Source organism: Myxine glutinosa, chromosome 4 (assembly GCF_964187855.1).
Source record: "Myxine glutinosa chromosome 4, kmMyxGlut1.1, whole genome shotgun sequence".
NCBI classification, from domain to species: domain Eukaryota; kingdom Metazoa; phylum Chordata; class Myxini; order Myxiniformes; family Myxinidae; genus Myxine; species Myxine glutinosa.
Window position 1 is genome coordinate 71,392,952 of NC_136264.1, and position 26,083 is coordinate 71,419,034.

The 26,083-nt window shown below is 44.9% G+C and overlaps 1 protein-coding gene across 7 annotated transcripts in view; it reads right to left on the reverse strand.

Moving 5' to 3' along the window:
• The window catches only part of FCHSD2 (FCH and double SH3 domains 2), a 216,853-nt gene that overhangs the window by 99,894 nt on the left and 90,876 nt on the right, over positions 1–26,083 (reverse strand). For all 7 annotated transcript variants that reach the window (XM_068112523.2, XM_068112522.2, XM_068112528.2 and 4 more), the window contains one exon: positions 2,447–2,583. In XM_068112523.2, the coding sequence (XP_067968624.2) occupies positions 2,447–2,583 (137 nt within the window). The remainder of the gene's footprint in view (positions 1–2,446; positions 2,584–26,083) is intronic.

Genomic DNA, 26,083 nt, shown 5'->3' on the forward strand with positions numbered 1-26,083 from the left:
TCCCACGTTCTCCCTCATGCTGTTCCGTGGACACTGAGCTGGTTAACCCTCGCAACGCTCACACTTCGTTTCTGATTGGTGTCAACCCACCGACTCGCTCTACCACTCACTCGTTTGACGAACTGACTCACAGCTCTCGTACCACGACTTTTATAGCCTCTTGCAACCGTGCCCAGCCGGGAGCACTGATTAGCTGCACACCGGGCTTCTCAAGGCTGCGAACCCTCATACACAGTCCCCTGCCTCTGACATGGTCGCTGAGGTGCTGCGCCCCCACACCTTCCTTCCTTCACAATCTTCTGGTAATATATCCGGGGGGTAGAAGTTAGAAGAAGCATTTTCTGATTGGGTGGATGAGGAAAATACAGTGGATGTTGTTTATCCAGACTTTCAGAAGGCATTTGATAAGGTGCGAGTGGAGGTTTTTAGCTAAAGTGTTGTACAGCTGGTAGAGTAGCTAACTGGATTGGAAACTGGCTTAGTGATAGGAAGCAAAGAGTGGTTGTGAGTGGAAGGTTGTAAGTAGTAGGACACCTCACGGATCAGTACTAGGACAATTATTATTCACTAGGGCATGCCCGTACTATATCTATATCTAAAATTATATCCCCCCCCTCTATTTACATGAAATGGTTTGGTCCAAAGCGAACGGCTTGCGAGTACGGTGACAATCCCCCCCCTCTATTTACATGAAATGGTTTGGTCCAAAGCGAACGGCTTGCGGAGTTTGGTAAAGAAATCGCCATAGCGTGCACAAACGCGCAGGAAAGCGAAAGAATCGCAAATTAGTTTTAATTAGTTTTAAAACATAGTTTAACGCCAACATAGCGGCAACATAGTTTGCCAACGTGAAATAAATGAATACGCTCTCAAATGTGCCGTCCGAGGCAGAGTCTGTTCGCCACGTTCGGCACACGTGATAACTCGCTGCTCTCTGATTGGTTGAATCGTTTTATGGACATAGCTCGGTAACTACTTGTCCGATTAATATGAAACCTTGAAAAGGCACATCCTCGGGTCCCCAGCAATATACCTGGCAAGTTTCAAGTATATCGGACCCGTGGTTGTCGAGAAACAGCGGTCACAGACAAACACACAGACATACACACATACACACACACAGAGATTACTGGAATTATAGATAGATAATTTCCATCAATGATTTGGATCGTGGGGTTAATAGTCAGATTTACAAATACGCAGATAGAACGGAGCATCGAGGTAAGGCATATAGCAGAGAGGGTGGTGATCAGATTCAGGAAAGTTGAGATACTTTTAAAGATTGGGCAAAGGATTGGCAGATGCAGTTTAACATAAAGAAATGTAAGCTGCTGGGAAAAGATAAAAATAATGAAAATAGAGTTTATATAATACAAGCAACAGTCTTGGACCGTGTCACATCGAAGAAGGATCTGGGGTTGGTAACATATACGGGGGGTAAGCAGACAGGGCAGTGCCAGGCAGCCATAGGTAAAGCTAACAGGGTTTTAGGTTAGTGCCTCCACCCCATCTAATCGCCACCACTCAGCCAGTTGGATTTGGTGTGAAAATGTTGCAAATTCAGATTGGAAAACATAAATCGGCAACGCACGAGAAAACCACACACCAAATCAGTATTCTTATTACATTCCCAATCAGATAAAATAACAGGGCATGGAATCTGTGTTTTAACATTCATACTATGCTGTGACAGATTTTGACCTTTGACCCATGTAAAATTGAACCTGCTCTCCTGAACACCGCGGAAATCAGGTTTGAAGAAAAAAAGGATGAAAACGATTTTTTTTCCTGCCAAAGCAAGAAGTATTGCTGAGTGTGGAAACATAAAATAAGTGGCCACCTGATCGAGGCTATTAAATATCAAAAAAATATTGGTCTGTACAAACCTCAATGACAAGTCTTTTATCAACTCAAGACAGGTAGTCACATAATTTAATCAAGGCAATTGCATATTACAATATTTAGATGAATTTAAACGGTATTTCTGAAAGTGGCCACATAAAATAGGTGGCCACAAAATTAAGGCTGTTTTGTGACCACCATGTAAGCCACAACACGACTACAATTTGGAATGTTTCTATGCATCCGTATAGGGGTTGTTTTTAAGCATCCTTTAGGAAAATTTAATTCTTATCGACTCAAATACAAAGTGGGATTTTTAGCGTTTCAACTTTGACCCTTTAATGGAAATGGGGCCTAAATCAAAGAAATTACTCCAAATTTGAAGATTGGCTCAGAAATGAAAGAAATGTTTGTGGTTATAATAGCTGGAAATTAAAAAGAAGAAAGAAACATGAAAAAAAAGAGATAGAAACAATACATCTACTCTTCTAAGGGAGGGTAGACCAAAAAATAAAGACAAAGAAAAACAATGAAGAGACTGAAAATAAATGAGACTTTTGAATGTTGTAAAGGGCACAGAGTGAGTAGTGTTAAATGACATCACCTTGTCTCGGCTTCACTAGCACGCTCACGTGCCTGTAAGGCAGCACGGCCCATGTCTTGGTACTTGCTCCTTGTCTTGTGAAGCTCCTTTACAGTGACAGCCAGGTCCGCCTGTGCTTCTTGCAGCTGATCAGAACACTGAAAACAAATAAAACACAAAAAAGTTAAAGAACACTTTCTGAGCCAAACTCTCAGAATACCACCCAAAAAGTAATTTTGCCATGGGTTTGGTGGTTTGGTGAAAACTTCCAAACTGCCAGTATCTAACGGCTAGTGAAGTTAATTACCAGCATAACAAAACAGGTCATAAAGAACCAATGCAACCCAAAGGCTACTTGAAGCCACGGGAAGAAATGTAGCAAAACTGATTATACAATTTCAAGTGCTCCCACATCATAAACGGCAGTAAAGGATAGGGAAAAACAAAAATAAATCAAATGGAGTACAGTAAAGCAGAACAATAAAGAAAAGCAGAAGAAAAAGGCTTCGCCCACTCCTCACGCCAGTCTGGGCGGATTGGCAGGGACTGCAAGCAGCAATCTCACTTCAGGATTGGTCTCCTATATCTACTTTCACTGATATAAACTCAGCCTGGGAATTCTTCCACAGAGACCAGCTCTCTCTTATGCAGAGATCCATCCCATCTTGTCTTCAGTTATCCTGTCCTGCTTCCCACCCATGGTACACTGAATACTGTGGTGAGGCAGATGCTCTGAAAAAACTTGCCTTCCCTTTGTGGAAAGTAAACCCGACTTAAGGCATTCTCAGATGATTCCACAAAACCTGTAACAAGTGTGTCCACTCTCAGGAGAGCAAGAAAACAACATCCAGCCAACCTCAAGATTGAACTTTTAAACTCGTCTCTCTCCTCTAAAACGTTGTGGTGCCCCGTTGAGTCTGTCTCTGGAGTATGCTCTCACTCCACCCCATCCATCTCTTCAAATGGCACCACACCCGACAACACTCGTGAGAAGGTCGAATGCCTTAATTCTGTGTTTGGTTCCAAATATTGTGTCTGCAACTCCTCTCTCTCTGTACCCACGCTTCTCAGTCATACCCAACTGCTGCTGGATTCTGTGTCTTTTGCACCTGAGAAGGTGGAGAAGTTTCTGGCAACCCTCGACTATAAATTCTGCAACTGGACCAGATGGCATCAGCTCGCGTGTCCTATAAAAACTGCTCTGCTGCTCTCGCACATCCTTTTTCTGCTCTTTTGATCCTATCATTTGTTTTAAGTTATCTTCCATGGCTTGAAAATCCTTCCTTTTCTCCAACAACCTCATCTCAAATCACCATTACAGATTCAGAATAGGGCACTCCACCTTGGATATGCTGCTCCTATTCTCCCAACAATGGATGGAGGCCCTCAATGTCAGACATGAGATGATCAGGGCTGTTTCTCTCGACATATCTCAAACTTTCAATGTAATCTGGCATCCTTCCTTGCTTTCCAAACTCTCTGCCTATGGCATCCAATGTCAACTCCGCATATGGCTTACTGGCTTCCACTACTCTCATAGCCAATGTGTACCTCTCAACAAAATCCTTTCATCTGCTCTTCCTGTCAAGGCTGGAGTTCCACAAAGCAGTTCTGGGCCCTGTCCTCTTCCTAATCTTCACAAATGATCTCTCTGACCCTCTGGAAAATCCCCTTAATGCATTTGCTGACAACTCCAACCTCTGCCGTGACATCCCTCATCCTTCAGATAGGCAGGCAGCAGCCTCTTCCCTATTTTCAGACCTTGAAAAAATAACAAGTTGGTAAAACACTTTGAACATGTCTTTCAATCCTGACAAATCTCAAACGCTCACTATCTCTCTCCAAAAGGACTGCAAACCCTCCCATCTACTTTCTTAACAATCATTTTCAGGAAATTCAGTCACTTAAACTCCTGGGTCTCACTGTCAGCCATGATCCTTCTTGGACACATTACATTTCAAAGATGGCCTCCAAAGCCAGTCGCTGACTCAGCATCCTGCGTCCTAAAAAGTCCTTCCTTGGGACTGCACCTAAACTCCGATCCACCCACAAAGCCTTCAGCCACAGCCTGATGGAGTACTGCTCTCCCCACTGGGCTGGTGCCCCTGGCTCACACCTTGCTCAGCTTGACACCATGGAAAAGAAGACTTTCAACATTATTGGAATCTCCCATGATGAAGCTGAGTCTATGGGCCTATGACTTTCCCATCGCAGACAGGTCTGTGGTGTCTCTGTCCCCATTCAAAACCATGATCTTTTCTACCCCCGGTAATCTCTCCTTCCCCACCCCTACCTCTTTCCAAATGATTAACAGGGGTTAAAGGTGAAATAATGAAAAATTCCCATTTTGCCTTGTAATTCCCTGTATTTGCGTCAATAAAGACTGAAGCTAGCACAAAGGTGCTTTCTAATGGCCACTATAGTGAGGCTTAGATAAAATACTGACCAAAGCCATTTCAAGATCTTATAGTGGTCAAAGGTCACAATATTAAAGTTTTTGGCTCGTCATGCCAAAGACTTTCAACCAATACAGACAAGAATTGGCAAAATTATACTTCCTGGTAGGATAGCCTTGAGGTATACACGCTCACCTCTGATCTGTCCTGCATGGGTTTGAATCTTGGCTCAGCTATAAACGGTCATCCTGGTATCCTTGGTCTTGGGCATTAATAATGATTTTTTTTCCATCCCAGTTGAGCTGACCTCTTCTTAGCCATTCCAGTGATCCTTCTTTGTCTAATCATTGAAATGAAATCAGTGAAAAAGGGCACACAGCGTGTGTGTGTGTGTGTGTGTGTGTGTGTGTGTGTGTGTGTGTGTGTGTGTGTGTGTAAGAGAGAGTGAGAGAGTGAGAGTGAAATGAGATCATCGGAGCTTTAAAATAGCTAAATATTTGCTGTATTGAAGCAGGGGCAGTTTGGTACAGTAACCTTAAGTTTTGCCATACCAATCACCATTTCCTTGTCGCCATTTTGAGTATAGCCTTACTAAGTTCAACGAACATCTTACCTGTGCAGTATTACAGCCACACGAGCAGAGAATAACGCATAAAACGCCACTTTTATTCTTGCACTCTGTTATGAAGAGTGGAGTACAGTATGTGGGACTATATAGACCATAGTGTCGTATTTTGAGCACAGGTTAAAAGTACAGGTTTAAATTAGCATTTCCTACATAAATTGACATAAATGATTTAAAGTTGGTGGAGGACCCAAGACCTGTTCCCCAACAGTTCAGGCCACATTTTACTCGATATAATTTGAAGACATTCTGCATCAGCAGAGGGCAGCAGAGTCACATGCATGTTTGTGTGTTGGTCATAATATATTTATATAGTTCTTCCTTCTGTAAATCCAGTACACACAAGGCAAAAGACTAATTCAAAGTTCCAAGGGCTCTTGTCACAGCACATGTGGGACAGAGACAGAGACATTAGACAGACAGAGACAGAGACAGAGACAGAGACTTCATGATCCCGACCAACATCAGTATACCTTTACATGGTATTAGTAGACAATATGCAAATGCATATAGAATATGGAATTTGAACCTGTGTTCCAGCCTTATATGAGGGGAACGAACACTAAACAGGCCAAACCAGATTTGACATTTAATGTGTAATATAACTCGAGCATGACAATTAGTTGGCATGCAAAGAGCAAATCGACATCACATTCATGAATACTCGTCTCAAAGTGAAAGATATCATGATCCCGACCAAAGTCACACAATGGAGGCGTTTGAGTCGAGGCAGGAAATGGCATGAAAGGAACTGTGAAAGGCAGGAAATTGTTGATAAACTGGAAGCAAGCATGGAGAGAACCACCGAGAACTGAAAGTAAAGGGTGGTTACAAGAATGACTAAATATTTCATATTTTAATGCCTATTGAAGCTGGACGTGCTACATTCCCGCAAGGGCAAACCTCCATACAGTAGCACAGCTATTTCTGCAATGAATAATCTCATGTCCGAGACCACAAAAAGAAATAATATAGTCACAATAAAATAAAATAAGAAAAATCAAGAGAGTTCAACAAAAGACTGCCACAAAATATTACAAGTTTAGGAAGCGCATCTATAGAGCAGAAACTGGTAAGACCTAAAACACAAACTTCAGAGATAGTGATCTTGGGTGACTTAAAATAATAATTCTGGGCCAATGTGGATTATGCACTATACCACAATTGCATAATCATTCCATATATGCTATTCCCACTCACCAGCTAAAGTACCAATGCATTGTTGGCATACACTGCTGTGAATTACATCTAGCATTATTCAAGGTAGGGGAAGCGACAACAGCCACAGTGTCACAGGCCTAAATACATATTGCTTAATATCACAAAAGAGGAATGATAATTTGGCACATTCATAGCTCAATGCCCCAAAGCAGAGCACTGCACATTCTTTGCCTAAATATAAACATTATGATCAATGAAAAATGTAATTCAAACTATGGAATGAGAACAAGTTTTACCACTTTGCAGAGATCCTACATTTGCTTTGTATGCCTTGCCGTTTCAGTCACAGCCACTGGGGATGGAGTACATGAGGTGGAACAAAATGGGGGAGTTGAAGGGGTTGCAACCCCCCATTTCTAATACAAAATATATGTGCATGGAAGAGATAGGTGGCAAGGTATAAAAAGGCCACACACTGACAATGGAGCTTTGGGGCCCTGGTTAGATACAACAAGCAAGGGAATGAATGAACCTAAAAAGAGGAGAGAGAGAGGAAGATGGGGGGGTGGGGGTTGGTGTGGGGTGCACCGAAACCTGCAATAAGAGGGTCAAGATATGTAGAGTTGATGGGGGGGCGAGGGGGGGAAGGGGGTTAGATTGTTTGTGGGTATAGATAGGGGATGGCAGATGGTGGTGCACCAAGTGTTTAAAGTCCTGGGGGTAATAATGCAAAATTTAAGTCTCAAGAAGACAATCGGACTATAAACAGGAGAAAATAAACAAAAAATTGCAGAAAACCTGGATTTTGGAAGTTTAACTAGGATTAGATAACTGGAGGAGATGGGTAGAGTAGGTGCGCTAAGAGAGCTTTACCGATGAACACCTAATGGTACACCTAAGTTCACAATATCTTATGCTAGGTGACCATAACTGGGGGAAGTAAAACTTAGTAGTGAAAATGGTAGAGATCATGAATAGACAGTGGGGAGCAAACCTGAAATCTCACAAAAACGAGCTCAAAATAATGCAAGGGCCCACGAAAACACTTCAACAGGTGAAAAAAGAAGGGGATGAAATTGTGATGGTTCACACTGAGTTCAGACTTTAGAAGGGTAAGAAAGAAAGGCTTTCTGGCAGAATGTGTGCAACAATGAAAGGGAAATGGCTGGGTGGAAATGTGATACGGCAGGAGGAACAAGACCATAATTGAACAGGTAAAAATAATTAATAATAACAATAACCTCGAGGTCACCAACTTGCCTACAATGAGCAAGAAGCAGACCCAGAGATTCAGCTTCCTGATACAAAATTCCAACGAGGTGGGTGGCGTTAGATTCCAGGGCTTCAACAGGGTGCAGGATGGAAAGCAGAAGCACAAATCCACAGTGCGGAGCCATATTCCATGAAACGCCAAATTAAGGCTTTGTACACCATTATATGTTCAGGACAGCAGAGGAAGGATTAGACCCTGCAGAGAATTCTGAGTCTGCAGCTGGCTTTGGAGGCCATCGCACAAGGCAACAAACACAGGGAATCAGTTCTACAGACAAGTGAATAAAGAGAAATAAGGGAATGGACGTGAGCATCCAGCTAATAGATTTTGGGAGGGAAATTAAGTGTGAGTTTCTGGAATATTGTGTGTGCCGCAGGAGGGCTACGTGTGGATGGAGGGAAGTGGGTATAGGTGGACCAGGGCCAGGAATGCAGTGATAGAAAACTCAGAGTCCCTCAACCAGTCTGTGGTGGGGCGAGAAGCAGACCCTAGGACTTGGCCTCTTGTCAGTAGATGCCAATATTACAAAATCCTTAGACTTATGGCACCTCGTTATGGAAGATTGAAGCAGCTGCACCAGCTCAGATTGTGGAGCCGTAGTCCATATTTATTCGGATGAAGGTCTTGTACAAGTGGCTCAGAATGGACGTGGCTCTGCAGAGAATACCAAGTTGTTGGCCAGCCTGAGAGGCCATTTTAAAGATGTTATCCATCCACGATTTTGATATATGATCAACCCACGAACACTCGTGACAGATATTGAAGCCCATGAGCTCCATGTAAAGCAACTCTTCCAGGGGTTCACAAAAAAGTACACTCTGGGGTTCGAGAGCAAATCCTTATGAGGGAGAGAGTGAGAGTTTGCATTGAAAGACATTTTCCAAGTAGCAGACTAACGACTTGGCCTTTTTAGGTTTGGAGACCGATATGCTGTGTCAGCCTGACTCTAAGAAGCATTCTGTCCTGTTATACACAGGGTGGAGTCATCAGCAATATGGTACAAAAGATTTTCCAAATGAAGCAGAGAGGTCAATGATACACAACACAACAACATGCATTTTAAAGGTCATTTTCCCTACTAGAGCGGGGGTTAGCCTAAAACTGTGTTAGCCTAAGAGAGGTCAATGATATAGATCAATAATACAGTTGGTCCTGTAACGATGCTTTACGCACATGAGCCTCAGCAGGAAGTGCACGAGACAAAACACCATCAAGAAAGATTTGTATTTTCCACTCGGGAAGAACATCGGATAAACAATCAAGTAGGTTCCCCCAAATACCAATGGCAATTTTATATATATATATATATATATATATATAGAAGGCTCCAGGCACAGACCATGTCGTCCTCATCGAGGCCAGGCCAAATAAAAGAGCTGCATTGATAGAAAAGTAAAGAAGGAGAGAATAGTCAGAGTTTTTGAGAAAGCAGAAAATCTGCTTTTTGAAAAGGGGAAGATCATAAGTGTTTGGAAAGACATGTGAAGGTAAAGAGTTCCAGAGTTTGGCAGTGGAGGGGAAGAAACAAACATCATAACGGCCCACCCTTGAGTTGCCAATGGCCACACAATAATCATGAGATGTCGTGGCTTGTCGAGTAATCCGTTGTCTCGCTAATGGCGGAGGTATACAGGCAGCAAGTTCTTGGGAGCAAAAACCGAAGTAATTGGGTGCAGGTGCTGTTTGTGGTTGGATTTGCGAGGTTACAGTGTTGGTTCACGCACTATTTTTTAACCTCATTTGTTTACTTAATTCAATATCGATTGTACAGGAAAGAATATAATGTGAACAAATACAAGAATAATTTTCCAAGAAATACTGTTTTGTATCATAACATCCAACTTGTACAAAACACTTGCTTATTGGGATGACAGAGTAGCATTCCCACTTGCTTCAAATAAAATCGCCGATGCCGCTGACAAAATCAATTTTTACACAATAAAAGGTTACCCTGCACCCAGGAGACTTTACAAAAGCTTTCATGACATGCTGCTAGCACAAGCCCTCCTACACAAAATTCCTGGCTCTGTCCTTGGGATAAATGTTCAGAGATGACAGCTCCATTCACTAACATTGTTGCTGCAAAAAGCGATTCGCTGCTGGATTAAGAAAACTCTTCAGAAAAATAAAAAATATACACGAACAACTGGTAACTATGACTACAGGAAAGTATGCATTATGAAGTGAAACATTTTGCCAAGCAGAGGAAGATTTCTGCTCTAAGACGGTTAATAGTTAAATATTACTGATGCTCTAATGAAAATCTGGTTTCTAACAACCACGTGTTGAATTTCACATACCTTTAGGTGGTATTCTGTATGTTCTTCATGTTCTGGATTTATATTCATTCAATCTGTTTTTCGTTACTTCACGATACACATTTGTCATCCTTGTAAGTTAGTGAATGCTCAGGTAATGTACGAGGCTGAGATCTGTCACGATGGCTTTCACCTTTCCGCATCGTGAAAAACAATTCTGCAGCAACGTGCTTTTTATTACGTGTGTGTGTGTGTGTGTGTGTGTGTGTGTGTGTGTGTGTGTGTGTGTGTGTGTGTGTGTGTGTGTGTGTGTATGTATGTATGTATGTATGTATGTATGTATATATATATATATATATATATATATATATATATATATATATATATATATATATATGTATGTAACTATGTATGTATGTATGTATGTATGTATATATGTATGTATGTATGTATGTATGTATGTATGTATGTATGTATGTATGTATGTATGTATGTATATATATATATATATATATATATATATATATATATATATATTATTGCGGTTTTGAGAACCCACACAGGTAACATCATTAAAGGTTAAAGGTTGCACCCCATAGTTAGGCCACAAGCTACACGTAGGTCACCTTAGGACGTTAGTTATTTCATAGTATGTGTTTGGGATAAGGCCACTCCCAATAGTTGCATCTGCGTTGTGTAGAACAAATAAGAGTAGGCCCCATCCGTCCATTTTTGCAGCCTCCCTCCAATCGACGCCATTAAGCGCTATCCTGTCTGCACCCCATTGCCCCTCGCAGTTTGTTACGCTTTGCTTGCCAGCAGCGTTTGCTGCTCTTGCTCGCTCAACCCAGCCCAAAGGCCACGAGGTAAGGCCCGAAAAGGGGGCGGAGCGCAAGGGTGGGGGTGTGGCCACGTCAAGCAGCCGTCAAAGGCGGAGCCGGTAAGCCCTCAACAGCCAATCAGGGCTGAGGTGACATCGCCTGACAGGGCGTGGCTGGACATTCCAGAGGGTTCGCTGGGCGTGGCAATAAAACCCTTCGCGCGAGGCCCCCACCTCAGTTGAGAAGGGAGAGGCACAAGTTGGGTTACGGGAGAGACGCTGGCAGAGTTGAGTTAAGGGAGAGGCGCTTGGTTCGTGTGCAGAGTTACGAGAGGGAGAGACGCGCGGTGACAAGCCTTAAAAAGGATTGATTGCGCTTTACAAAGGACTGGCGCGCGGCACGCATTGCGGAGGACTGCAGCATGCAGAAGGACTTTTGTGCGAAGGCACCATTGGTAACATCATTGGGGGAGCAGCGCATGGTACATAGCAATACCGGGAGCGCGTATAAAGGTGCCAGTACACCTATTGCGTACGCGATCTAATCACCAGCCAACCGAACTTTCCCCGATATATAACTGTCCGCCTCGCGCCTACGCCACGCGGAGAGCTGCCTGCCGTCTTCCACCATCTGCACGGTACGAGTCGGGGACCGGACGAGCTGTGGACCCTTGGACCCTCAACCCGACCATCTACAAACCCCGTGTGAGTGAGTCTTAGAGTGAGTCTGAGTGTGAACGGGCCCGTGTCCAGGGAATAAGTAAGACTGTATAAGGCTGCCCTGTGTATCTGCTTCTTCCTCTTCCCTGTACATTCTTTCTTTTCCTTCCTCTTCTCATTTGTACAAAGTGTGAATAAATTGCCTGTTCTTCCTGTTTTCCTCTTAATCCGCTCGTCTTTGTGATTTCTCCATTGGGTAAATGCGGCACGATTATAACCGCTCCAATCGGGTTAGTCCCTGGTAACGGCCTGGATCGCGGATCGCCATCCGCTCGGCATATTGCATCAACATCCGTGATTGGGGCGGAGGTTATTTCCTTGCTTCACGGCCGGTGTTAGTACTTAGGTAATAGGACTAATTCGGCCAACAACCCTATTTAACACCGACCGGAAGGAACGTGATAGCCCCGGGATCGTGTAGGCCAGTAAAAGGACAAGGGGATTAACCCCCTCTTGGTAAAGGGGAAGGCCGACGAGGAGTTCCGCAACAATATATATATATATATATACACACAATACATATATATATATATATATATATATATATATATATATATATATATATATATATATATATATATATATATTGTAACGATTTTGAGAAGTGTGTAACGAATTTGAGAAGTGTAACGGTTTTTGAGAAGTGTAACAATTTTGGAGGAAGTGTAACGAATGTGAAAACGTTACAATGTGAACGTTACAAAAGGTACGGTAACACCCTGGTAATGTAAATAATGGTCGTAGCCGGCCTCCTAGTTAATTCCATGAAACTTACACGCAGGTCACGATATATCTTTTAAATAGTGTATTTCCTTATTCCATGTAGGCTAAATATGTGTTTCCCACTAGATTGACTTTGCATTGTATCAAACAAAATAAGCGTAGGCCCTTCCAATTTCCCCAAAACCTCCCTTCCAATTGCCTTCCGCATTTTGGGCGGTTTTCTTCAAACCACCATTGGCCACGAGGTAGGGTTGGGGAAGAAAGGCGTGTCTCCACCTCGTCATAAGAGGGAAGGAGTGAACCAGCTCTAACAGCCAATCAACACCGCGGTGAGCGCCCCGGTAGGCGTGCCCTGGGAGCCGGCGGCTTGATTTCGCCCGAGGTGATAAAAGCGACTGTAAGGGACTGCTTTAGCAGATGAGCTGCGAGATGACTTGGAGAGGCCTTGGGAGATGAGCAAAGAGGCTGCACCAAGAGGTGAGATGCGAAACGCTCCAAGCCAAAGAGGAGAGGTACTCGGCAAGGAAACCAGCTTTGGAGAGACGCGCTGAAAGGAGGGAGACGGCCCCACCCCAAGAAGAGGAGCAGGTGTGCCGAACCAGCGCGTGACGTCTACCGCAGTGGATACACGACGGAGGGTTTCCCGCCAAAACCGCGAGGAATTGTGAGCTGCGGCCTCCCGACCTTGCCTCCCTCTCAAGCAATCCATCTCAAGCCCTACCTGCCTGCAATATCCCCTGTGTAAGTGTGAACGTCCTGTCCTACTCGTGTCTTGGGGCTAAGTAAAAATGAATAGTGTAAGTTAACGATTCGCTGTGTTACTGCTTCTTCCATCCATTGCTTGTGTGTGTATAATAAAATCTGTTCTTCCTCCGTATTCTTCTTCTTCTTCTTTTTCATTCTCTTTCGGTCGCTTTAGAGATTTCCCGATTGAATATCTGTGGGGCGATCTGGTCAACGTCGGGTGGAATCGGGTTTTAATCGGGGAGTAACTGTTCGGACGCGGTTAAATACACCACCGCTCGGTCAATATAACATCTAAAACCCGCGTCCGTAACATTTGGTGTCAGGAGTGGGATTCGGACCTGGGACTAAATTTGTTAGGCCCAAATTTTGGAACACCAATTGTACTATTAGAGTAACAATTGGTGTCGAGGAGGGATATCGGACCCGAAATCGGACCCGAAGCGCGCTTAACGCGCTCAAAATTACAAGCTGCCGAAATTTATTTTGTTTTATAAAACCCGAATTTTGAGATCGCGCCATGGACAATCAAGGCGATCGGATGTCGGTGGGAGAGATAGACGGGGTAGAATCGACCCAGGACCCCAGGGAAGAAGTGGGAAAAGTGGTGGAGGAGAGTAAAGAAGGTGTGGTTGAGGGGGTATCAGGTGCACCAAATGGCGCTCTCGCGCACGTGGTTACAGCGGCACCAAATTTTGCCGCGCCCGTGACCGTACCACTACCAGCGGGCTTTGATGTGGGGGACTTCATGGCGCAATTCGCCGAGATGCTGAGAATAAACGGGGAGAAATTGAGTAATAAAATGGAGGCCCTTATGGAGAAGAATAGTGAGCAATTGGGAGTAATGAGGGACGAAAGGAGGGCTAACAGTGAGCGATGGGGAAACCAAATTGAAGCAATAACCAACAGAATGGATGACCGCATGCAAAAATGTGGGGAGACCATGGATCGCATGGTGGGCGAAAGGGTCCCAGGGGTGCACAAGGAAGTAACGCGGGTCGAGAAGCGCCGGTTGAGCGAAGCGGAGGAAAGCACGGGTACAATGACGGGGGTAGAAATCGCGACACGGGGTTTGGAAAAGCCGGCGACCGCTGAGGTAGAGGAGGGTGTTTTATTAAAGCCAACGGTTGCCGAGGTTAATAAAGAAAAAGCAGTGCTGGGAATTAAAATTGAAGAGATGACGGAGGTAGCCCGGGAATTGCAGGGAGAAATGGATTATGTACAAAGTCCCTGCTCACATCACGATGCTGTGCTTAACCCGAATGGAAGTTTGCAGGTTCGCGTGGAGAAAAGGATCCCCCAGGTGAGTCGTGCTGTATATTGTGCGGGTAGATTTTGCAGGAGGATGTTTAGCGACAAAAGAATTTTCGCGCGCTTGGGATCGAGGAAGCACCCGGGCGTTGGTGAAGGGTCCCGTGTGAGTGGAAATGGCACGCGTGTGAGGAAAAAGTGTGCGTCGGCGAGTGGGTGTGTTATAAAGTGTGGGAGTGAAACCGAGTGCGAGCGAGAATGCACGTCGGGGTGTACGGAGTGTGACACGAATAGTGAGTTGGTGATGGCGCAGGTGCGAGAGGGCACATCGGAGCGTGAGTGTGAAACCGAGTGCGAGCGAGAATGCACGTCGGGGTGTACGGAGTGTGACAGGAATAGTGAGTTGGTGATGGCGCAGGTGCGAGAGGGCACATCGGAGCGCGAGTGTGAAACCGAGTGCGAGCGAGAATGCACGTCGGGGTGTACGAAGTGTGACACGGAGAGTAAGGTGGTGGTGGAACGTGTGCGAGGAAGCACACCTGAGTTGGTCATGGCGCGGGTGTGGGAGAGCCCATGTGAGCGCGTTAGTGGGTGGATGCAAGAGTGCACGCCCATGGTGAGTGTTACGGAGGACGTAACGGAGGAGAGGTGTGGACCAAAGTGTGCGCGAGAGGTGTGGTGTGTAACAGGGAGAGCGTTGGTGGAATGTACGGACGGCGTTGGAACGCCAGGTTTTGTGAGGGTGAAAGGGGTAGCGTATGCTTGTAAGCATGCAAGTAAAGCATCGATGGTAACCAGGTTAGCGGTTAGGGCGACGGATAGCCGATGCAAGCGCTCGGTGCGAGGGGTGCGAGGCCCGGCGCGGGTCGATGCTGCGTCGCTTCTCTTCGAAGCGTCGTTGCCGATTCGGGCTTGGCCCCGCCCCGCACGGTCGAGTCCGGGCTTTGTCGGGCGAGGCGACCGGTCCGGTTCGAGGGCGAGTGGGAGGAAGCGGAACGGTGCCCCCTCGTGGGGACGGGGTTCCGACCGGGGGAGATTGAGCCATCGGGCCCGGGACCGCAAGGTGCCGCGCCGAGATGGTGCGTGGAGCCTCGGCCCAACCAAACCACCTCCCTTGAACCGAAAGCCGGACGGATTCAACCTGCAGGCAACCAAACCACCCGAATTCATTGCTCGGCTTTACGAAGCCGAGTTTAATGATGTCATGACGCACCGAGGCTAGGATATAGCGGACTGTGATGATGGTGATCGTGATAGTGATAGTGATTTAAAACGAAATTTAGAAAAGTGAGTAGAATTGGCAGTAAATGGAAAATTTTTGAATTGGTTGGAATCTGGACGAACAAAATTGGTAGTGAGATGCCCCGCTGTGGTGGGATGGCAACGCTGTCATCCCTCACAGAAGGTGGGGGCAAATGCGCAATAGTTTATGGGGTGGCTATGACAACCGAGCCAGGGAGGGCTTGGATAATTGTAGGGATCTAGCGAAGATGACATTAGGTAACGTTAAGGTTAGTTAGTGACAATGACACCTGTAGTGGGGACGCAGGTAGTTTAGTGTGGATGATAATGACGTGGGAGCGCAATAGTTTAAAGGGACGACTGGGAAGCGCAAGTTTCAGAGGGGAGTAGTTAGCTGAGATGATGCCGTGTGTGTGAGGATTGAACAGGTGTGATTGAACAGGTGTGATTGCACAGGTGTGCAACTGAACAGGTGGATGGAGCAGTGTATGAGTGAGTGATGATGATTGCGTGTTGTGTTGACCAAATGGTCCAGGAAGAAAGGAGGGTGCAGGTGGCACCAGGTGTGAGGGCACAGGTGTGCCACAACAGGTGTATGTGGCTGTGTGGAATAAATGGTAGTGTGGAATATCTGGAGTATTGGAATGGATGGTCGTGGAGTGAGGATGGTGGAAATTGTGGAGTGGAGTGGATGGTGCGAAGGTGTGAATGGGGGAAGAGTGGACCCCCATCACGGATACCCGGGGTGGGTAGTGTAAGTGTTAGGTAGAGGGTACAGGTAAATTGTGGTTGGATATTGGCATCTGTGGTGCGGGTGACAGAATGGTATTTGGATGGGTGCATTAGTGTTGTGGAAATGGCTGGGCGTGTAGCCTGTTAGTGTGTGTAGTTGGTTTGGGCACTCCACCACTGTGAGGATGTCGGCCAGGTGAGGCCGCAGGTGGGCTCTGGGAGCCGGTAGTAGTTGTTGTGGATGGGGCCCGAGGATCCGGAGGACGGACCCGGGTAGCCCAGTGCCAGAGGGCACCATGGGGTGACAGAGCCAGGAGAGGGGCTGTCCCCAGTTAGTTAGGTTAGGGTGAGGAGCTAGGTAAGCTCGGGTGGCAACTACAGTGGTGGAGGTGTGCAGGTGGGTAGACCTGTTGGGAGAGCTAGACGTCGCAGCCCAGAAATTGTGCGAGAGCACCGGGAGATGAATCGGGGGAGTGAGACCCCAAATTGAGAGGCACCACAGTTTGGTCAATGGGAATTGGTTTTTAGAACCCATAGTGTAAGTTGGCCAATGGATTGGCAGGGAGAGACCCCGGGTAGTGTAAAGTGTGTTAAAGTCATTTAGAGGATAGTTAGGATGAAGGATCTCCTCGCACCATCTGCATCCACTCACCTGAGGTGACAGGTACTCCACACCATGCCATGTTTAGATTATTTTTTATGATGCAAATGTTTGGATTGTGAGACGCATCATGACGTGGGTATGACATTGTGCGTAATTCCATCTCTCCCTCCTTATGAGGATTGATGATGAATTGGTGATGGCAAATTTTGAAGTAAAGGGATTGTGGAGACGAATTTGGTATAGGGGAAATATGGGGAAGACGTGACAGTAGTGACGAATTTGTAAATGGGTAGATTTTTGTACATATGGGGTAAGGGTAGGGTAGGTGACAGGGGGGTGACGTACGGTAGGGACGAGCTTTCTCACTTCGCCCTCCGTACGCATTTCACCTTGCATTGCCTTATTGACGTGTACCCTTGTGACCTTACCCCTCGCTCAATTGTCTTTCTTTTGTCTCCCACATGACCTGTGCGCCATTGGGTGCCGATGGGAGCGTGCGTGAGGTGGCCATTGTGCGCCCGAGATTCCCAGAACCAGCATGCATTGCGTTGATGTACCACTGTATGGACCGCTGTTCTGCGGCCAAGTACCACTTGATGGACCCCAGGTTCTGGGGCAGGGCACCTCTGTTGGAGACCGGCCATAGTGGCCAGGGAATCTTGCTTGCGGACCTCGGTAAGGTGGCACCTATGCCAAACAGGTGGACCACCCTTAGTTGGCCCCTGAGGCCCTAAATAAAAATGGACACAAGTTGTGCTTTTTATTATTTCCAACTAGGCCGCATGAAGCCAGAAGACGTCGGGAAGAACATCGGCCCAGCAGAGAAAGAGAAGACCACCACCAGTTGTTTTGTTGTGTTTATTATGAACCATGGTGACTGCGCACCGGATGGTGCTTTTGGGTGCTTTGTGGTGCTTTGTGGTGTTTGGTGCTTTTGGGGTGCTTTGGTGGTACTGGTACTGGTGCATCGATGCAATGCGTGCTGTCTCCTCCCTCCCAACAGGAATTTCTTTCTCTTGTTCCCTAAAAAAAAAAAACAAAAAAAAAAAAAAACACAGGTCCTGGGTTGCGTTGTAAATAAGAAATCACGTCATTGTAAATAATGCTCCCCACCGTAAATGTATAGTTTGAGAATAATTCCGTAATTCGGTTAGCTGTGGGCTTGAGTCTGTTAGACAGGATGCAATGCAATAGGGGGACATACTTATTTGTGTTTTAAAATTGTCACACTCAGGGTCAGGTTAATTGTAGAGGGAATTACACCTACGTGTCACACTAAGTTAAAGTTTAATAGGCCCGAGGACGGACCTGAAGAAAGGGGGGTGCAGTGTAACGATTTTGAGAAGTGTGTAACGAATTTGAGAAGTGTAACGGTTTTTGAGAAGTGTAACAATTTTGGAGGAAGTGTAACGAATGTGAAAACGTTACAATGTGAACGTTACAAAAGGTACGGTAACACCCTGGTAATGTAAATAATGGTCGTAGCCGGCCTCCTAGTTAATTCCATGAAACTTACACGCAGGTCACGATATATCTTTTAAATAGTGTATTTCCTTATTCCATGTAGGCTAAATATGTGTTTCCCACTAGATTGACTTTGCATTGTATCAAACAAAATAAGCGTAGGCCCTTCCAATTTCCCCAAAACCTCCCTTCCAATTGCCTTCCGCATTTTGGGCGGTTTTCTTCAAACCACCATTGGCCACGAGGTAGGGTTGGGGAAGAAAGGCGTGTCTCCACCTCGTCATAAGAGGGAAGGAGTGAACCAGCTCTAACAGACAATCAACACCGCGGTGAGCGCCCCGGTAGGCGTGCCCTGGGAGCCGGCGGCTTGATTTCGCCCGAGGTGATAAAAGCGACTGTAAGGGACTGCTTTAGCAGATGAGCTGCGAGATGACTTGGAGAGGCCTTGGGAGATGAGCAAAGAGGCTGCACCAAGAGGTGAGATGCGAAACGCTCCAAGCCAAAGAGGAGAGGTACTCGGCAAGGAAACCAGCTTTGGAGAGACGCGCTGAAAGGAGGGAGACGGCCCCACCCCAAGAAGAGGAGCAGGTGTGCCGAACCAGCGCGTGACGTCTACCGCAGTGGATACACGACGGAGGGTTTCCCGCCAAAACCGCGAGGAATTGTGAGCTGCGGCCTCCCGACCCTGCCTCCCTCTCAAGCAATCCATCTCAAGCCCTACCTGCCTGCAATATCCCCTGTGTAAGTGTGAACGTCCTGTCCTACTCGTGTCTTGGGGCTAAGTAAAAATGAATAGTGTAAGTTAACGATTCGCTGTGTTACTGCTTCTTCCATCCATTGCTTGTGTGTGTATAATAAAATCTGTTCTTCCTCCGTATTCTTCTTCTTCTTCTTTTTCATTCTCTTTCGGTCGCTTTAGAGATTTCCCGATTGAATATCTGTGGGGCGATCTGGTCAACGTCGGGTGGAATCGGGTTTTAATCGGGGAGTAACTGTTCGGACGCGGTTAAATACACCACCGCTCGGTCAATATAACATCTAAAACCCGCGTCCGTAACAATATATATATATATATATATATATATATATATATATATATATATATATATACTGAAACGCAAAAGAAACTTACCACCTTTGAAACCTTTAAATATCAACAATAACACTGCGTGTAGTAAATGTGTGAACTTATTTGTGGACAATAGTGTCCTCACTGTCAGACAAAATGGTCATGGATGGTCACTTGAACCTTCAATGGTCACTTCATAGCACAGCTGTTGAACAGCCGTTTTGACTGTCAGTGATTAGCCAAGGGGTATGGGATGATTTTAATGAGCTGCACGTGATGTCTTGATATTGGCTTTTAAAAGGCCAGTGCAAAATGGGCATTTTGACCAAAAAATTTGACCATTTTGACCAACTTCAAAAAGACCGAAAACGCAAAAGAAACTTATCACTTGTTTGAAATGTAATAAAATTGTAACAGTTCAAAATAAAACAAACCAACAATTGCTAATTGAAACATTGGCATTTTATTGATGACATGTCAAGTTTTTGACCAAGATACACCATCTCATCAGTTTGTTCTACAGTACAGAACAGCACAGGGTGCAATGTCAGTCCCCTTTCAATAGCGTGTGTGGCCACCATTGTTTTGGATACAGGCAGTGCATCGTCGGCGTATACTGCCTACCAGTCTTTGGATGGATTGCTGCTGGATTCTGTCCCACTCAGTCCTCAATGTCTGAAGCAGCTCTGCCCATGTCCTGGCCCTGCCAACTACGCGTCTCCCAAGCTCATCCCACAGGTGCTCTATGGGATTCAGGTCAGGGGAGAACGCAGGCCACTGCATGGTGTTGATGTTCTCGCCTTGGAGAAATGCAGTGGTAAAGCGAGCAGCATGGGGACGAGCGTTGTCATGCTGAAAGGTTCTCAGTTCTGGGTGGTCTAGCAGGAACAGCAGCAGATGAGGTCGCAGGATGTTATCCACATACCGCTTGGTGTTAAGATTCCCATCCACAACCACCAGTGGCGTCCTGTACCGGCCTGATATGGTGGCCCACACCATCACACTTGGGCCACCCCACCTGTTGGCCTGACGCACGCAACAATCGGCATATCGCTCACCAGTTCTTCTCCAGACACGCTCACGCCCATCAGGACTGTCCACACAGAACCTTGACTCATCGCTGAAAGCGACCTCGTTCCACTGCGCCAAGGTCCACCGCTGATGCTGCTGGCACCATCTCTGTCGGTTGCGGCGATGGGCAGCCATCATCACGGGGCCTCTGTATGGTCTTCTGGCAGTCAGACCATAGTCATGCAGTCGTCTTCGTGCAGTATCATTGGAGATCCGTGGTTTGCATGCCCCGGAGTTTCTGCCGCAGTGCGGGATGCTGGACGGAATCGATCCCGCAGGTGACTTCGGACCATCTGCCTGTACTGCCTTGCAGTGGTGACTCTTGGCCTCCCTGATCGAGGTCTGTCATCTGCAGAGTTGTGGAGGGTGTCTCTGTCCACCAGGGCCGATATCGTCTGGTGTGAACAGCCAAGGCGACGTGCCACCTTACGGTAGCTCAGTCCGCCTTGCAGCATGCCCAGGGCACGCTGCCGTTTATCCCTTGACAATCGTGGCATGTTGATTGAAATGCCCATTTTGCACTGGCCTTTTTAAAGCCAATATCAAGACATCACGTGCAGCTCATTAAAATCATCCCGTACCCCTTGGCTAATCAATGACAGTCAAAACGGCTGTTCAACAGCTGTGCTATGAAGTGACCATTGAAGGTTCAAGTGACCATCCGTGACCGTTTTGTCTGACAGTGAGGACACTATTGTCCACAAATAAGTTCACACATTTACTACACGCAGTGTTATTGTTGATATTTAAAGGTTTCAAAGGTGGTAAGTTTCTTTTGCGTTTCAGTATATATATATATATATATATATATATATATATATATATATATATATATATACACACACACATAATAAAAAGTAAGTACACCCCATGTAAAGTTTTGACTTTTTCAACATATTTCAACATACAGCTATTTGATCTTCATTTCAACAATATTGATAGATAAAGGTGATATAATATAACAAATATCATGAAACATTTACATTTTGTAGTCCATTGTATAATTTAAATAACCATAAGTGCAAATTTTGCATGTGGAAAAAGTAAGTACACCCCTACATTTATCACTACTTCAAATACCTAAAATTAGAATCAGGTGCACCAGCTCAGGTGCAAATGATTAGAACATCATGAGAGAGGACCTTGGAGGAACCTGTCTTATTTAAACCTCAGACATTTCGTTTGGTTTGCTCTTTGTTGTTGAAGTGTGTGGCGTCACCATGCCTAGATCTAAAGAGCTCTCTGAGGCCTTCAGAAAGAAGGTTATAGAAGCCTACGAGTCTGGGAAGGGATTTAGAAAGATCTCCAAACAATTGAAAATCAATCATTCGACTGTCCGGAAGATCATCTACAAGTGGAGAAGATTCCAAACAACTGCCAACTTGTTCAGGCCAGGCCGCCCCAGCATGTTCAGCCCGAGAGCAGACCGCAAGATGCTGAAAGAAGTCTCTAAGAACCCCAGAATGTCATCACAGGACCTACAGGTAGCTCTTGCCACTGTTGATGTCAAAGTGCACGAGTCTACCATTAGAAAGAGGCTGCACAAATTTGATCAACATGGGAGGTGTGCCAGGAGGAAACCTTTGCTGTCCAGAAAGAACATCAGGGCAACACTAAAGTTTGCCAATGAACATCTAGGCCTCTAGATGAACAAAACCTGCACTTCTGGAACAATGTACTCTGGACAGCTGAGTCAAAGGTAGAGCTATTTGGCCACAGTACCAGAAGACATGTTTGGCAAAAACCAAAGACAGAATTTCACCACAAGAACCTGATACCAACTGTAAAGCATGGTTGTGGAAACATTATGGTTTGGGGCAGCTTTGCTGCATCAGGGCCTGGGCAGCTCACCATCATAGAATCCACTATGAATTCTTCATTGTACCAGAGGGTGCTTGAGGATAATGTGAGGCCATCTGTCGGAAAGTTGAAGCTCAACCGAAGGTGGACCTTGCAACATGACAATGACCCTAAACATACTTGTAAATCCACCAAGGAATGGATGAAAATAAAGAAATGGAGGGTTCTGTAATGGCCAAGTCAAAGTCCGGATCTAAATCCCATTGAGATGTTGTGGGGGTATTTGAAACGAGCTGTGCATGCAAGAAACTCCTCAAACATCGCACAGCTGAAAGAATTCTGCATGGAGGAGTGGGCAAAAATTTCTCCCTGTCGATGTCAGAGACTGGTAGACAATTATAAGAAACGCCTACTTGAGGTTGTTTCTGCCAAAGGGAGCAATACCACCTATTAGAGCCAAGGGTGTACTTACTTTTTCAATAGAAGGAAATGGCATCTCTGTTAATTTTTTGTTGAATAAATTATTGCAAAGTCAATCTTTCATTGTTTTTTGTTCAATTAGATCACCTTTATCTGTAGATACTGTTTAAATGAAGATCAAATATTGATATGTCCACATATGTTAAAAAGATTTTTTTTTTTTTACATTTCATGTGGTGTACTTACTTTTTCCACATGCGAAATTTGCATTATGTTTATTTAAATTATACAATGGACTACAAAATGTAAATGTTTCATGATATTTGTTATATTATATCACCTTTATCTATCAATATTGTTGAAATGAAGATCAAATAGCTGTATGTTGAAATATGTTGAAAAAGTCAAAACTTTACATGGGGTGTACTTAGTTTTTCACGTGACTGTATATATGAGGTTGATGCTGTCTGTCTGTCTGTCCCACCCTGAAACATGGTAAACGCTCCACAGAGTGAAAAAATATTAAATAAAAGTCGCTTCAAAACAAGCCAAATGACCAGGAAAGTTCTAATTATATATAGGTCCTCTAGTGAACCGTACCAGTGCTCTGCCATCTGGGCTATCTGGGCAACCCCCGACCGAGCACGCAATTTTTCCCACATATACAGTATAGATTAATTATTTGTAATCATGTTCATTTATATAATTGCGTTACTACAACCCCAGTGATGTCTATAATAGCAGACATCGATTTGTCCCCTCATTGGAGGAAGACCCTGTCATGAGCAGGGCATTGTTGCTCCTATGGTTGACAACGAGTGCCCCAGAAGCAGTGGCGGAAAGAGAGTGGCAATTCCATATGTGGGGAAATTGCATGCTTGATCAGGTTCATATCACCCAGATAGCTGAGATGGCAGAGCACTGAGACGATTCACCAGAGGACATGGGTTAAATTCCCGGTATGGGTGCGTAATTTTCCCACATATGTCGATTATATATATACTAGCGGGGTCACCCGTGGGAATCCCACGGGCATGGATGTGTGTGACATTTCGACATATTGAGTTAGATGCTGCACCTGCACATTCAGTTATATTAAATGGTTACTGGCAATTGATCACATCCACAAATGATGTAATCCACACAATTTATGTACTTTACATAACGTTAATAGGAATACATGCCCGTGTAGATGGGAAATACAGTTTGTTTGAAATAAATCACAAATATCAGAAGAAAGTTTTTAAAATTTAGAACTATTCTCACTCAGAGTTAAACATTACCGTAATATTATGCGGTTGCTTCAACGTTTTCGGTGAACTATATGTCATTCCCATCTACACGGGGATGTATTCCTATTAACGTTATGTAAAGTACATAAATTGTGTGGATTACATCATTTGTGGATGTGATCAATTGCCAGTAACCATTTTATATAACTGAATGAGCAGGCGCAGCATCTAACTCAATATGTCGAAATGTCACACACATCCATGTGGGAATCCCACGGGCATGGATGTGTGTGACGAATTTTAAATATATGTCGACTGTTATTTTAGGCGGTGTATTTTCGTTTATCATCATGGCGCGATTTTAAAAAATATATCTCTGCATTTTCCTCTCCAATACCTCCTCACACTTTACACACACACCGGCCCATGTTTACATATACACACACACACACACATATACACCCACACACATATACACATACACACACACGTACATCGACACAGATGCACACACACACACACACACACACACACACACACACACACACACACACACACACACACACACACACACACACACACACACACATATACACACACACACGTACAGACACATATACACATATGCAAATATGTATACACATATGTATCCACATATACACATATATGCACATATATACACATATATACATCTACACACACACACACACACACACACACACACACACACACACACACACACACACACACACACACACACACACACACACACACACACAGACACACACACACGTACAGACACATATACACACATACACACACACACAGACACAGACATATATATATACACATACAACAACAACATGCATTTTAAGGCCATTTTCCCTGCTAGAGCGGGGGTTAGCCTACATACACATACACACACATATATACACACACACACACACATGCACGCGCGCACACACACACACACACACACACACACACACACACACACACACACACACACACACACACACACACACACACACACACGTACACACACACACACGTACACACACACACACGTACACACACACACGTACACATGTCCCACATGTATATATCCCACATCCCACATGTATATACATGTTTAAAGTGTACGTGCCCTTCCCCCCTCCCCTGCCCGGCAACGCTGGGTACTTCTGCTGGTAACTAATAAAATAAAAACGAAGAAATATCTCTCGGTTTCATGAAACTCGGTGGAATTGGATGAAATTCGCTCGGTGAATTCACTCGGTGTATTCGGTTCGGCTCGGTTCACTCGGTTTAAAGAAAAAGCGATAATGTCGACATGTTGCTGTCTGTGTCATGTTGGGCGGTGTATGATACTTGTTGGCTGTTGGGCGGTGTTGGGCGGTGATATGGTGTATTTTTAAAAATATATCTCTGCATTTTCCCGCGTTGCTGACACCGAGTCGTTCTTCATCGACTGTGTCATTCATTTTGGAAATGGAAGTTTCCACGCAACGCATGAATTGTCACGAGTCAAGAGGAAGTGTCTCGTCATCATCAAATGACAAATAAATTACATTGTGAAAATTAAACATTTCAAATAAACCTATTTAAAGTGTATGCGCAAATAACTAATAAATAAAGAAACGAAGAAATATCTCTTGGTAATTTCCTGAACCATATTTTACTTCCGGCTAATAATGTTGAATGAAATAAAAACGAAGAAATATATGTCGTTTTGTGACGACTGTCATCAAAAGTAAACGGTGAATTCACTCGGTTTATTCGGTTCGGCTCGGTTCACTCGGTTTAAAGAAAAAGCGATAATGTCGACATGTTGCCGTCTGTCATGTTGGGCGGTGTATGATACATGTTGGGCGGTTGTTGGCGGTTGGGCGGTGGGCGGTGATATGGTGTATTTTTTAAAATATATCTCTGCATTTTCCCGCGTTGGTGACACCGAGTCGTTCTTCATCGACTGTGTCATTCATTTTGGAAATGGAAGTTTCCACGCAACGCATGAATTGTCACGATTCAAGAGGAAGTGTCTCGTCATCAT